Raw genomic sequence first — 14,492 nt, 5'->3', positions numbered from 1 at the left:
CATCACATTTTTCCTCGACGAGATCTTTTCACCCTCAACTTATAAAAGAAGCATACTTACAATAACCAACATAAATATTGCAAAACTAATATATCATTGTTGTTGGTCAATGTTTAGCCACAATGTGTTTTCTTTTATGATAGCAAATGCAACCTTACACAATATATCATCAATATATCATCATCGTTGGATCATGAGCCCTAGAAATCGCAGTCTTTTTTATAAGATCATGACTCTAAATCTTTGAGACTTATTGATCACTCACCCACGTGGAGTGGAAGAGATCGCCCACTTACAAGGAAAGCTTTAGCGTCTTCGGAAGCCAAAAATGCATTTAGTGTCTTCACAAGCCAAGTCAAAAAGTCAACTTTTCTATTGACCTACATTACCCTTAAGTCGCGTCACATCACATGGGATCAATTCAAAAACACAACTTCGCTGTTCTTTTGAATCCAAAAGACTTTCTCTTTTTATTTGATTCATCCTCTCTGCTTTGTTTTCCCCTTTTAATTAACTCAATTCTTTCTTTAACCCGCCAGCCCCAAAAAAAATATATATATAATAACTCAGTCAAGTTCATCAGAAACCAAAAAATTCAAAGACGACGGCTTCTCTTGAGATTTGATTCGTTCCACTCTTCTGGGTATTGCTTTTATTGCTTAAATTTACATCCTTTTACGTTATCCAACGATCTTTGCTCCGTTACTTCGACCCCTTTTTTTTTTCTTAATCTCCGTTGTTGTTGCTTCTTTCGTTTCATTTATTGGTCGTAACGTGATTTTACTACTTCAGTTACTCGATGAGAGATTACCCTTCTTATGTTCGAATCTGATTCGTCGTCTTTAGGTTTTGTCTTCTCCCAGAATTAGCTCAAAGTTCGTTACTTTCGTTTACTTGTTAGTACGCATTCTTTTTGAAGTAAATCTCCAATTCATGTCATGGATCTTGCTTTTTAAGTTGTAATCTTTTTGGATTTTTGAGTATTTCAATTTGCTTACTCATCATCATACTTTGCTAATGAAAATTGCATCAGAGTTCGATCTGAGGAGTGTAATCGATGTTGATGTCTTGATTAGGAAGCATATCTGGGATTGTCTGCTCTAAATTTAGCTTCAAGCTTAATACTACTAGCTCACTAGTTTTATAAATTCTTCTCCATAACTTGTAAATCTCTACTTGATTTCATTTTTGTGGACTGGATCTGAATCTAAAGTTTACGTTTTTACTCCTGTTGTGCTTGTGATGCAGATAAGAATTTCTAAAGATTGAAGTTTCCATTGAATGATATTTGTTCCTGGTGAGCATAACAGGATTTAGGACATGGCTAATCGAACAGACAACTCGAGTCGCTGGTTAGATTCATCCATATCCTGAGCTCATTGCTTGATTCATGTTTTAAGCTGATCACACTATAGAAATGAATTTGTAAGTTATGTCCTTTGTTTGCAGTTCGAATGGTAAAAAGACTAATGATGGAATGAGACTCATTATAGCGACATTCGTAGGCATAGTTATCGGTTTCTTCGTTGGGATATCGTTCCCTACATTATCACTAACAAAAGTGAGCTAGCTCTTATCTTTAGCTTTTTGTTTCATATTTTTTCTCTCAAGAGAGTGCTTGATATGTTGTTTCATGTGGCCAACTTGAAATATGTCAGCTGAATTTTCCCTCTAGCATTCTTCCCTCTGTTGATATTGCTTACGTAGAAGATGAGACACCAGAAACATCAAGTGAAACACTTTTGCATACATGGTCATCTAGGAGTCCGTTACATGGGAATAATTCCAGTGATGCACCGCAGTGGAAGGTATAAATGTATAATTCCTTCTCTTTTATATTTTTGTGGTAGTGACAAGATCTTGCAAACTAATCGTAATGAGGATTATGCAGATTTGGGTTCCTTCGAACCCCCGAGGTGCAGAGATGCTGACTCCTGGTATCATTGCATCTGAATCAGATTACTACTTACGCAGACTTTGGGGATTGCCTGAGGAGGTAATATAATGTTTTGATCCTTTATTGTTTGCTCTTGGTAATCTTTGATCTTTTGGATAAAAATCTCATCATTTCAACGGCATTGAATTGTCTGATTTTGGTTTTGTTCTCGTGTCTTGCTTCTTTAGGATGTTCCTGTGAAGCCAAAGTATCTCATTGCATTTACTGTCGGTTTTGGTCAGAAAGTAAACGTTGATGCTTGTGTTAAGAAGGTAAAAACTGATTCAGGCTCTCTTATCTTTCTGCAAAAAGCTTAGAGTCTTTCTTCTTTTTTCCGCAGTTTTCAGAAGAAGATTTCACAATTGTTCTGTTCCACTACGACGGACGAACCACAGAATGGGATGAATTCGAATGGTCCAGACGCGCAATACACGTGAGCGTGCCAAAGCAAACCAAATGGTAAACATAACTATACTTTGCTATAACTACTTGAATCTTCGTGAGGCTAGCTTGTTTAACCATTAAATCTCTGGTTATGATATTCTTCACAAGGTGGTATGCTAAAAGATTTCTGCATCCTGACATCGTGGCGCCTTATGACTATATATTCATCTGGGATGAAGACCTCGGCCTTGAAAACTTTGATGTACAAGAGTGCGTCTTCTTGCTCATTTATAACGAAAGGTTTTTAAAATTGCCGCACGAACCTAGTCCAGAAAATGTGAATATGTGTTTCTTTCTCTTCTGCAGGTACATCAGGCTGATAAAGAAACACGGTCTAGAGATATCGCAGCCTGCTGTGGAGTCTAAAAAAAAGATTACGTGGGAGATAACAAAGAGAAAAACCAAAGGAGAAGTTCACAAGTAAGAAACTTTACAAATTCCTAACTGCAGAAGGCGGAAACTTTAAGTAACTAATCATTTCTTTCTGAAAAATCTAATCACTAGAGATGCCAAGGAGAAACCAGGTCGATGCAATGACCCTCACTTGCCTCCCTGTGCGGCGTACGTAGTCTCAACTATTCATCACAAAAGCATAGATCTCATCTCATACAATAACTTGATTCCACTTGATACCTTCACAGGTTTATAGAGATCATGGCTCCAGTATTCTCAAGAGATGCCTGGCGTTGCGTGTGGCATATGATCCAGAACGACTTGGTTCACGGTTGGGGTCTTGATTTCGCACTCCGTAAATGTGTTGAGGTTAATCATTTTACCTACATACCTTCATTCTCAAAAACATTGGACATGTTTTTTGGTTATCTACTAAAAAGTTTCCTAATATAACAAACAGCCTGCACATGAGAAGATAGGAGTTGTTGATTCTCAATGGATCATTCATCAATCTCTTCCTTCATTAGGCAGCCAGGTTCTAGATAATACCTTCTCAAGTTCATTACAAGTTTTTTGTTTAGTTCGTATATTGATTCATATATATTTTTTTTTGGTTTCCTTTTTACAAGGGAGAGGCACAAGACGGTAAAGCAGGGTGGCAAGGGGTAAGAACTTTGAAACATCAGCTTGTAAGAGAATTAGCGGTTTCTTTTTGACTAATTGATGATTGTTATATGGTTTTGTTGCAAAGGTGAGAGATAGATGTAAACGGGAATGGACAATGTTCCAAAGCCGTATGGCGAGTTCCGAGAAGAAGTATCTCAAGGAATTAGCAAACTCAACGATTCATTAACAGAGATACTAAACAAACAGAGTTACAAGTGAAGAATTGAACAAACAACATGGTAGAGTCTAGAAATGCTTTTGAGTGTTCATATGATGATTAATCCATACTATAATGTTCATATGATGATTACGCAACTATACACACAGGGAACAATTTTGAAAGAACCATTAGAGATCATCCTTGATTTTTTTGCTTTCTCTTGTGTGTTCTTGACCGTTGTTATTCCATTTCTTGAAATCAGAGATATGAGATCATATCTCATAAATGGGTGATGGGTCATATATTTGTTTCAGAATCTGGAAAACAATAATATTACTTTGTAACTGATGTTCCTTATCTAAGTTTATGTATTGGAAATTTCTTCCTTGTACTAATAAACAATAATCTGAATTCGATCCAAGCACCAGAAGCTTTATTCATGACTCATGAGAACAAGTCTCTTAATAACGAACACATGCATAACACCAATCCTCGTCTACATAACAAACCCAATGAAATCAAGAGAAGGAGAAAGAGATGTATATAAAGGGTAAGTAGTAAAGAGTGTTTTGACGCAAAACTTCCCAAAAGGGGAAACTCAGAAGAACACAAACTCATGTTTGATGATGCAGAGTCACAGAGAATGAAGGTTTTCATGTCTGATGCGAAATCAGAATCCTGAAGAAACAAAGAGATCTATCTATATACAAAAATCTTCATTTTGTAATAATCCTCTCAAAGGTGCCAGATGAAAACCTCTGCAGCATCCACCAACACCAATACGCCTCAGACAAAATTGCAGAGATTATAATATCAGTTGTGTAAGTGTTATTAGTCCGGAGGAGGACTCAAGCCAGCCTTTGTTTCCTCTCAATGTAGAGGTCTTAAGATGAACAAGAAGTAAGACTCCATGTGGTGAAGATCCAATCTATCATTCGCTTTCTCTTATGCAATTTCCCGGCAAGAGGAATCTGTACTTATCAGCGTTTTCAAGGAGATACGAAGGAAGATGAACGGCTGAGAAAGAATGCGGAATTGGACCCATTTTTCCTATAATGTCCTTGAAGGTATACTCTTCAGGGAGCATATCGAAAAGATCAGCTCCTTTGCATATAACTCTTTGAACTCTCTTAGGATTCAAGAAATGACCAAACCTCACTCTATCATTATGGCTATAAGCTTTCATCTTGAATATAAATTCACTGATCCGTCGAAAGCAAAAGCTACAATGCCATCCTGCATCCGCCAAGATTTCATCAGACTGTCGATAATGGGCATACCGTGTTTTCCCCGTTTCATATCTATGTACAGAAGCTCTCCAGCTCTTGTTATCAACTAAGAACTCAAAAGAATAAAGATAGTTCTTGAGCCGCAGATGAAGAATCTTGGGAACCTCATCACACCATCTCAAAAGGTTTATGGTGTGTCTACTTGGAATCTCATCAACATCAGACATCAACAACAAGTCATCATCAGTAATCCCAGCGATTCTCAGAAGCTGGTCTAAAGCTACACGCTGATACGCCTCTTCGTAAAACGGATTCTGACCTTTGACAAATCTTCCACCAACAGTACCATAAGTCAACCGTGACTCGATGAACTTGAACTCGTCTCGGTGTGCAGCAAAGACAAGAGGCTTAGGCAAGCCAGTGAATGTGGTGTTTGACTCGAGGAGAACAAACTGAGTGATGTAAGGAAACAACTCTCTCCAACGAACAGCGAGTATGTCAAGCTCGTTACTGAACAAAACCGCATCATAAACTCGTCTAGGGTACTCTCTTACACCCCAGCCATGGAGTTTACAAAGAGTCTCCATAGAAGCGTTCTCGTGGTAGTAATGGGGAATGTCATGAAAAGGTTTAGGTGGTGATTCCCACAATGGCCGGAGAAAGTAAGAAATCTTCTGACCGTGGACATAACCAGCTAATACACATGTAGGAACAATCACTAATAAAAAGATATATGTCCTCATGTCCACCCCACGAAGAGCACAACAAAGTCTAGAAAAGCTGAAGAATCTTCCAGGTTCCTGCCAGATAGATAATAATAAACATTAGAAACCATAATTAATTCCACAACAACAATATGCAGAGCACATAGACGAATAAACAAATGTTTAAATCTGAATACAAAAATGATTTATAACCAAGAAGGAACATAAATCTAAACTCAGATCCAAGTTAATTTCTCAAATACAGAATTGGTAGATATTAACAGTGATGCCCATCAAATGCAAGTCCATGCGTAAAATCAAAGAAATGGGTCGACTTATAAAGATCTCAAAAAGATCAAATTTTGAAACTTTTCAAGGAAAAAGGAAGTGAAAGATCTCGTTTCTGAAAACATCAATGTAGTTTCTTTCGTTATCTTACAGAAAACAGAACAAAAAAAAAAGAAAAGCAGATCCGAGATTGATTGAAACAAACCTGACTACAAACACCGCCGCAGATATCATCAGTCTTCTTAGAACAGTAATGTCCACCAGCTTCTCCCATCATCCACCACATCCCCCACAAAAACTCAGATCCACCAAAATGCCAACCACCAAAAAAACGAACTGTACACTTCTCTGATTCTCTCTCTCCCCCAGAAAAAAAAAATCACAAATTCAAATCACTCAGTCTCTCTCCAATCTCAGCATGAAGACGACACAGTTAAACAAAACAAAAATAGAAACTTTCCCAAAAAAAAAAAAAAGGAGAAACAGAGAAGGAACTCAAAAGTAAGGAAGGAAATTGGAGGAAGAAGGAATGAGTAAGAGAGAAAGAAGGGAGGGAGGGGATGAAAAAGGCTGTGTCCTCTCTGGAAATGGGGTGGCACGACGCGATTAAGAAAGAGAATGGAGGGGCCTCTTTCATAATTATTCTTAATTTCGCGAATTTACTTATTTAACCCTTTCTCTAACATGACCGTTTCAAACGCTAATGTCTGGAGGTTAATTTTGTCATTTAACAAAAGCAGCATAACGGTTTGCTCGGGCCCCACCACGAGCCTCTTCGGACATCTGACTCAACGCCTCTCTCTCTTCTCCTTCTGTTTATTATGTCGTGTAAATGACTTCACTTACTACGCTTCTAACACGTGTCTTTCTTAAAATATCTCTCTCTTACTCCTCACTTTTTGTAACTGGGCTTACTTGGCCCATTTAGACATCCTTAAAAATAAAAGGTCAAATGAAAAAAAGAATCTTTTTTTGCTTTCGTTAATGATTTGTAGATATAATTTAATTATCTTTTCTTTTCCGGTAGACAGCCTCAGAGGGTATCATTTCATGTGTAGTAGTAGTAACAACAATTCTTTTTAACAAAGAGTTATTTAATGTTAATGAAGACAATATGATTCAATGATTGTGTATAAAATCTGTAAAACAAAAGCCACTCGATCATCGTGACTTGTGTTAGATATTAGGTCGGCGATACATTGACTTATACAATTATATAAGGTCGTTCACTTATAGGATCATTTTGAGAAATCGTTTCTGACTTCTCTTATTCATATTATCTTATCTAACTCTTTTAACTTGGACCCCCCAAAAAAATGAAAGGTTTAGAAAAAATATGATTTCTCAGTTTCTGTAGTGACAAGTTGTTGGAATATACGTATGAGTATTAATGTTCGACAGGGGAATATGAAAACGAACGTTGAGGCGCTTTTAGGGAAGAGATAATTTACATGTGTTCGCAATTTGATTTTGTTTTTAACGTTTTCTTCTCAACATTATAAAGGAAACAGTGATGCGTTGATAAGACCCCTAAAGTTGCATTGCATACGTTAACGTGTTACGTTGTGTTGGATTAGTCGTCGTTGACTTGATTTTTTAAGGTCTCCCACTAATAAATTTAGAGGTTTTCAATGGCTGATACGTCACAAGTCACAAACTCACAAAGCCAACTTGTGTGAATGATGATGATCATCTAAAGGCTTTTTACACCACTCAATGACACATAATTAAGTATAGTCGGGGAAATTAACTATGAATTAAGAAGAGGAAGGAAAACAGGGTAAATTTAATTTTGCTAAGAAATGTTACTACACTTTCATACATCGAGTTTACAAACTACAGTATATAGTAAACAACCGTTAAGTATTTCAGGATCATATAGATTATATAAGATTAACATAATGATGTATATCACAGCAATTAGCCGACGTAAATTCAGCAATGAGCAATCAAGTGTCCAAGAATGCCAGTTTTCGGATGTGAATCTGATAATGGGTCTAAAATCTGAGTTCAAAGTGGGCCTAGTCTTTTGCGACCCATGTTTCAATTGTTGTGGAGAGAAATTTTGCGGTTTAACTATTATAGTTCTATGCTATCGCTGTGGAGCTGTGAGCATGTGTATCAGCGTACTTTGAGTCCGTCCCACATAATTAAAATTTTAATTTTAAATCGAAATGAATGAATTATGAAAGAAACGTATCCACAAACGGGACGTATTTTCGTCTGTCCTTTATAACACGTGACGGCATGTAATAGGTTGTTTGGGTAGGGTGAACCGAAAAAATCGTGGTTTCGAGTCATTTGTTTTCTCTCCGTCTCTCTTTCTTTACTCTCTCTCTCTTGACGGCGATTTGATTCCGAAGGTCGATCTCCTTAAAAATTGGCTGAAGCAAAGGCAAATCTGCCGTCAATTTCCTCACGCCGATTGCAATTGAAAGAGGTTTGTGTTCCAACTTCGTTTCCGATGGTAGATGATTTAGTTTTTTTGATGTATTATCTTTTTAGGGTTTAGGGCAATTGTTTATGTGATTTGATAGATTTGTTCTGAGTTTTGATTCTATTGTTGACTACATGTGTTTATGTATATGTTCTCTCTGATTTTAGTTTCGATTTAGAGTTTCGGAATATGTTTTGGGTTGCGCAAGTGGAGTGTCTCAGTTTTGGTTCGAATTTTGTTTTTGGAATATGTTTCTGGGTTTAGCTAGTTGAGTCTCAGAATGTTTTTGGCTTTGGCTCTAAGATTGTTGTCAGTTTTTTTGAATAAAAACGAGTTTTAACATTGCGCTTAGTTGTTGTGAAACCGGATTCTTTTATGTTAAACCGAGTTTAACATTGCACTTGTTTGTTGTTTATGAGTTTCCTCAGCGTCACCTAAAGAAAGCCTCACATAACGAGAAATCACAGAAGAAGTAGCAACAATCAGCCAGTCAAAGGTATATACAAACTCTATTAAATGTTAAAGGCTTATAGGTATATACAAACTCTATGCTTGCTGTGTAACTCATACGAACTAGGTCATACGAACTAGGGAAAGAGACTAGTAATGTCTAGTTAAATAGCCTAGTTAATTGATATGCTTGCTGTGTAATGAATGCTTTTGATATGGTCTGGTTTGTTCATAGTTTCTTGTTTAGTCACATAAATTGAATGCTTTTGTGAAGTGTTCTTGTCATATATTGTGATTAGACTTTGGTTGTTAGCTCATTATGTTTTGTTACTTATTGCAAGTTACCTTTTAACCTACTAAACCCCAATCATAAACCCCTTTTAACCTTCTTCTTCCATCATAAATCTCTTTCAGTTCTACTCGCTTCTCTTATCTTTTCCATTCTCTTATCTAATCCCTTCTCTTCTCTACTCATTCTCTAAGATTCTTCATATGGATTCTACAAATCCATTTTATCAGTCTTCTTCTTACTTAAACCTGCTTAACAGTCAAGAAGAAGGTGGTATAAATGAAAACTTTCGTTGGGAAAGTTATCCACCTTCTGGACAGAGCAGCTCACAAATGCCTCCGCACAGCTCCCAACCTTCTGAGGCGCCAACTCTTTCTCAAGAAACACCATTGGAGCGAAAGGAGAGAAAGACATGGGCACCTGCTGATGATGAAGTCTTGATCTCCGCATGGCTCAACACTTCAAAGGATGCCATAGTTGCAAATCAACAAAAGAAAAGAAGCTTCTGGCAAAGGATTAGCCGATACTATGCTGACTCTCCTCATGCTAGAAATGGTGGTGAACAGATGTGGGTGACACATTGCAAGCAGCGTTGGCACAAGATAAATGACCAAACTAACAAGTTTTCTGCGGCATTCGCAGCTGCAGAGAGACTGAACAGCTCTGGTCATTCTGAAAATGATATCTTAAAGAATGCACAAGATATCTATTTCGCTGACCATAAGAAGAGGTTTACCCTTGAACATTGTTGGTGTTTGTTAAGGTTTGAGCAGAAATGGCTCAGCCTTAACACTATTAACACGCCCCCATCTCAGCATGCAACAAAGAGGAAACCAGCTGCTGAAGGTTCACAATCATCAAGCTCCAATGTTGAGGACTATGAGACAAGGCCAGAAGGGATCAAGGCTCCGAAGCCAAAGAGGAACAATGCTCAGTCCACAAACGTGAAGACTCTTGCTGAGTATAAGAGCATGTGGGATGTCAAGAAAGAGGAATTGGCTGAAAAGGAGAAACTACAATATCTGGCCATCCTAGACACTCTCTTAGCCAAAAAGGAACCCTTGAATGCGAGTGAAGAAGTTATCATGAACAAGATAGTATCCCAGTATTTCTGATATTAACTATGTGTTTGTTGTTTGTATTTCTTGTTCTATTTCTATGCATTGTATTTCCTGTTTGATTTGTATTTCATGTTCTAGTAACTCGGCTTTTGTATTCCATGTTTTAATCTGAATTTATATAAGTCTATTTCATGTTCTATTGACTCGGCTTTTGGATTGTGACTTCTTTTTAATGTTTGTTCTATTAATCAGATTGTGACTTCTTATTAACGTTTGTTCTATGTCTAACCTGCTTTTTCATGGCTATTTTCGCAGGTCTTCTATGTATCTTGTTCATCTCTACTTAAATCAGATTGGAGACATTTTGTTAGGGTGTTCATGTAATGTAATTACTCGGATGTTTGTTTGGATAATCTAATTTTCTGTTTTGTAATGGCTTTCTCTTTGCTATGTTTTTGAGGCTCACAGGTACTTGTTGTTTTGTTATCTAATTTTCTCTTTACACTATAGACTCACGAGTTGAGGCTCACGGGTGCTCACTATAGACTCACGAGTTGGCAGCTTATTTAATATCACGGGTGATAAAACATTCACAAGACATTCACACCAAACTATATATATATGCGACCATATCAAAGCAACAAAACATTCACACCAAACAATATCAAAGCAACAAAACATTCACAAGTTATTTCTTCCTTTCTCTTCAATACAAGTTATTTCTTCCTTTCTCTTGAAATGGGATCATCTTCAAACCATTATCACTACCAAGGAGATGATGATCATTATCACTACCAACTTGGGCCACTTTTATTCAATCTTTCTGACCACCACAAGGTATGAAAAATTATCTCTTTTCTAAAAAACAAGAAGCTGTGCGGAAAGATGTTGAGCGTGCATTTGGAGTCTTGCAAGCTAGATTCGCCGTTATTAAAAATCCGTCTCGTTTATGGGATAAATACAAAATGGCAAATGTTATAAGATCATGCATAATACTCCATAATATGATTGTCGAAGATGAACGATATACATACAGTTACCAAAATATTGTTTCTGAATTTCAACACGGAGAACATGTGTATCAAACATATACCGTTGGTGCTGCCGGTGTGGGTCAAATATCAGCACTACGATTACTCGTCAAACAAGACTTCGGGATAAACAAGCCCATGACCAACTAAAACATGATTTGATTGAGCATATTTGGACTAACTTTGGACATCTTCTGGATAATGAAGATTAATTTTAAAATTTCTATGACTTAAATAAAATGTTTATTTTTCTTTTGATGTTTTTATGTTTTATGTTTCCTGTGTTTTAATGTCTTAATTGTATGTTTTTGTTTTTAAACTTTAAATAATTAATGTTTAAATTTTGAAAATATTATTATTTTATTTAAGGGATCAAATACAAATAGACACTAATACTCATACTAAAAATAAGAACCTTTCAAAATAATACTATTAAATTTGGGGGACTAAAAACAAAGAAACACCAATGCCCATGCTCTCATACAATAGGTGGATTCATACATACGTGCTTTTAATCAATGTAGAATCATTACGGTACGTGAACGATTTGGATTTCGAATGTCGGATATTTTCCCAATCCTACTTTGATAGCTGATACATATGATATCTATGTACAATCACTTACCGAATATTAACTTTAAGTGTTTTACAAATACATCTTAAGTCTTAACCCTAGCCTTGCGCCTTTATCTTGAGACAATTTCACCATCACCCTTTAATGATCTATGCCCTAGTATAAGTTCACTCTAATTAGTTGAGATATATAAAGTTAGCACCTAACAATAATATCTAAGTTGTCTAGTTATATGAGACATTAAAATTAAATTGTAATTTTTTTTTTAATTGTAATACTCTCTCTGTTTCATAATATAGGATGTTTTAGAGGTATTTTTTTGTTTTATAATATAAGATGTTTTCAACTTTTTAAGTAACTTTTAAGATTACTTTTTTATTTTTTATTATTTATTTTATGCAGTTTTGTTTATGATTGGTTGAACTTTTTTAAAATAGTTATTTATTAATCTGTGTGCTTTCACTCAAAACATTTTATATTTTAAAACAGAGGGAGTATATGTTAGGGTGTGTGTCCAAAATCAAGATATTGAGACCATTCTTGTAACGTACCTTTATTTAGTTTGGCACCATTTTGTTGTTTTAGTTGTATACTACTAACTTTCATCCACATATAAAAATGTGGCGTAGATCGAGTCATCGACGCAATAAACAAAAAATACACCGCAAAAAAAGTATTGCATTTTATCATATATTCACAATAAACCAAACTCATTTTGTTTTTGTTTTTTCTGCATCTAGTATATTGTCAGTTTATTCTAAAGTAATTATTTTTTTATTAATAAACGTGTGGGAAAATTATGTAATAATTTAATCATTTGAATTATTTTGGCATCAGTCAGTATTAAAGTTCTTGACCTTTATTATTAGGGGCCCTTATTATTATCTTTGGTGATAGAATGAAGAGAGCACGAAAAAGTTGGAGAAGACAGAGACAAACACTGCCTTTTGTGCGAACGAGAGTTCACTTTTCAGACTACAAACAAATAAATGTAAGGATATCACTTTTTCATCTGCAGATTCACACTTTAAATGGGTCGATGCCAACATTGCTGAACATAGGAATTTGTCTATCCTTCTGAATCGTAGTTCTATTAGTAATAAGCTAGATCGCTTAGGTTAAGCAAACGATTACTTCTTAACAAAATTCTACCATATGATAGTAGTTAAATCATTACACGTACATTAACTATATTTTCCTTTTGATGAGTACATAGCATAATTTATACTAAATGACCTTTTCAAACTTGTATTCTCAGTAACTTTTTCCACACACACGCAGACCAGAAGAATAAACTTGAAAGATCAAAATATTCGAAGACGCTGATATAAGCTTTTAAAAGCCCATGGAAATAAATTAAACCCATAAAGGTAAAGTTCAAATGTTCAATTCTAAAACTTGAATATAATTTTTCAATAACATAATTTATAGTACTAGCGAATAGACGGAATAGTACAACTTAAACCTTTTTTTTTAGTTAATATATCCAACATTGGGAAAGATAGAAACATTAAACTATTTAGAAAGTACCAAAACTGAACAAAACATAATCATTATGGAATATGGATATCTCTAGCTAGCTAACCCCACGATCTCCGGCAAGTACAGCCTAACTGAGTTCCGTACATCAACATTTCCTGATACGCCCACTCGTTCGATCCATAAGTTAAGCCACCGTCTACGGCGGCGCTCACGCCGTCGAAATAACCGGAGTCGTTACCTTGGAAATTCCCGTAGCGATCTAGTTTCGACGTTAGAGCCTCATTCGTCTCTTGAAACATATTGTCCGAGTAGATAGTGCGAGCAGAGAAATCACCGGAGTTCTCGTAATGGCTGCTCACCGGAAGTGGTGTTGGCGGCGGTGGCGGAGGAGTGCCGCGATTTTTCTTCATGAACTCTTGAACGACTTCTTGTAATAGACCAGAATCAGAGGACTCTTCAGGGAAAAACGACTCGTAGTTTTCGTTTTCGGAAGACGTAATGGACGCCGTTTTAGGTGTGGAGTAAGAAGAAGACGAGCCGTTGAAGGAGTTGCTAAACGTTGACGCTTTACGAGAGGAACACGAAGGGTCGCGTAAGAAGATTGACTGAGTGTTAATGTTCTGTTGTGGCGCCGATCCACCGTAAAACTCATGTGTAGAGTGATCTAACGGTAGAGACGGAATAGGAAAACGAACGGACGGCATAGATTTCTTGGTAGAGAAAGAGAATCTTGGCTCAGGAACCATAACAGCCGTCGGATAAATAAAGTTAGTACGAGCCTTAGCTCCACGAAAGGCACGAGCCGCGGAGTCGTATGCACAAGCTGCTTCTTCAGCCGTGTCGAATGTTCCGAGCCACCGTCTTTCCTTGGATATCGGGTCACGTATCTCCGCCGCATATCTTCCCCATGGTCTCCGTCGAACGCCGCGGTACCTCGTCGTGCTGCTACTGGCTCCGGATACGGTGACTGTTGTATCCTTTGAAGACTTCTTGCGGTTAACAGATGAAGATGTAGCGGACGTGAAGTTTCTTGTGAAAGGATTAATTGGGTCGGTTTCGTTGGTTCCGTGGAAGTTCCTTAGGGCTTCTTCCATTTTTGGTTTCTAGGGTTTGTTTAGAGGAGAAATGTGAAATCTTTGGTGGTTGGCACTTTGAAGGAGACTGAGCTTCTTCTATCTACTGTATTTATAGGTACATAAATTTTTTATTCTTTATTCTTTTTTTCTTTCATATATAGTGTTATTAATTTATTGTAGTGAAGTTGTTATAAAACAATGTAGGACGATAATTTATACTATATAAGTTAACAAATACCAGTAGATATCTTGATGAAAACTTTGGAGTTGAG

At 36.6% G+C, this 14,492-nt stretch overlaps 3 protein-coding genes and 1 pseudogene across 5 annotated transcripts; 2 read left to right on the top strand and 2 right to left on the bottom strand.

The window, feature by feature from the left end:
- The first annotated feature begins 339 nt into the window (after nt 1-339).
- Nucleotides 340-3,998, top strand: LOC104771923 (uncharacterized). Of its 3 annotated transcripts, none has more exons than XM_010496546.3 (14): nt 340-643; nt 1,249-1,352; nt 1,450-1,561; nt 1,659-1,808; nt 1,892-1,996; nt 2,125-2,208; nt 2,277-2,395; nt 2,489-2,590; nt 2,687-2,800; nt 2,885-2,941; nt 3,022-3,142; nt 3,234-3,308; nt 3,403-3,438; nt 3,525-3,998. In XM_010496546.3, exons 2-14 carry the CDS (start codon nt 1,321-1,323, stop codon nt 3,624-3,626), a joined length of 1,209 nt encoding a protein of 402 aa, XP_010494848.2. In that variant the 5' UTR covers nt 340-643; nt 1,249-1,320; the 3' UTR covers nt 3,627-3,998. The 3 variants fall into 3 exon arrangements, with proteins under 3 accessions (XP_010494848.2, XP_010494862.2, XP_010494855.2); XM_010496560.3 differs by lacking the exon at nt 340-643 and adding an exon at nt 645-875; XM_010496553.3 differs by lacking the exon at nt 340-643 and adding an exon at nt 683-846.
- A 12-nt stretch (nt 3,999-4,010) lies between these two features.
- On the bottom strand, nt 4,011-6,605 carry LOC147946604 (uncharacterized). The gene is made up of 2 exons (XM_087508438.1): nt 6,026-6,605; nt 4,011-5,628 (listed from the first exon to the last, which is right to left on the bottom strand). The coding sequence occupies exons 1-2, from the start codon at nt 6,104-6,106 to the stop codon at nt 4,531-4,533; spliced, it is 1,179 nt and encodes a 392-aa protein (XP_087364564.1). The 5' UTR covers nt 6,107-6,605; the 3' UTR covers nt 4,011-4,530.
- A 2,708-nt stretch (nt 6,606-9,313) lies between these two features.
- Nucleotides 9,314-10,111, top strand: LOC104778701 (glutathione S-transferase T3-like). Its single transcript, XM_010503146.3, has one exon. It carries the CDS (start codon nt 9,329-9,331, stop codon nt 10,109-10,111), a length of 783 nt encoding a protein of 260 aa, XP_010501448.3. The 5' UTR covers nt 9,314-9,328.
- Nucleotides 10,112-13,236: 3,125 nt separating this feature from the next.
- On the bottom strand, nt 13,237-14,277 carry LOC104771914 (ethylene-responsive transcription factor ESR1 pseudogene; annotated as a pseudogene).
- Nucleotides 14,278-14,492: the final 215 nt, after the last annotated feature.

The sequence above is a fragment of the Camelina sativa genome, chromosome 3 (assembly GCF_030686135.1).
Source record: "Camelina sativa cultivar CO46 ecotype springtype chromosome 3, ASM3068613v1".
Lineage (NCBI taxonomy): Eukaryota > Viridiplantae > Streptophyta > Magnoliopsida > Brassicales > Brassicaceae > Camelina > Camelina sativa.
The sequence above is the reverse complement of the archived record's forward strand: the minus strand, read 5'-3'. Positions and strand labels throughout refer to the sequence as shown.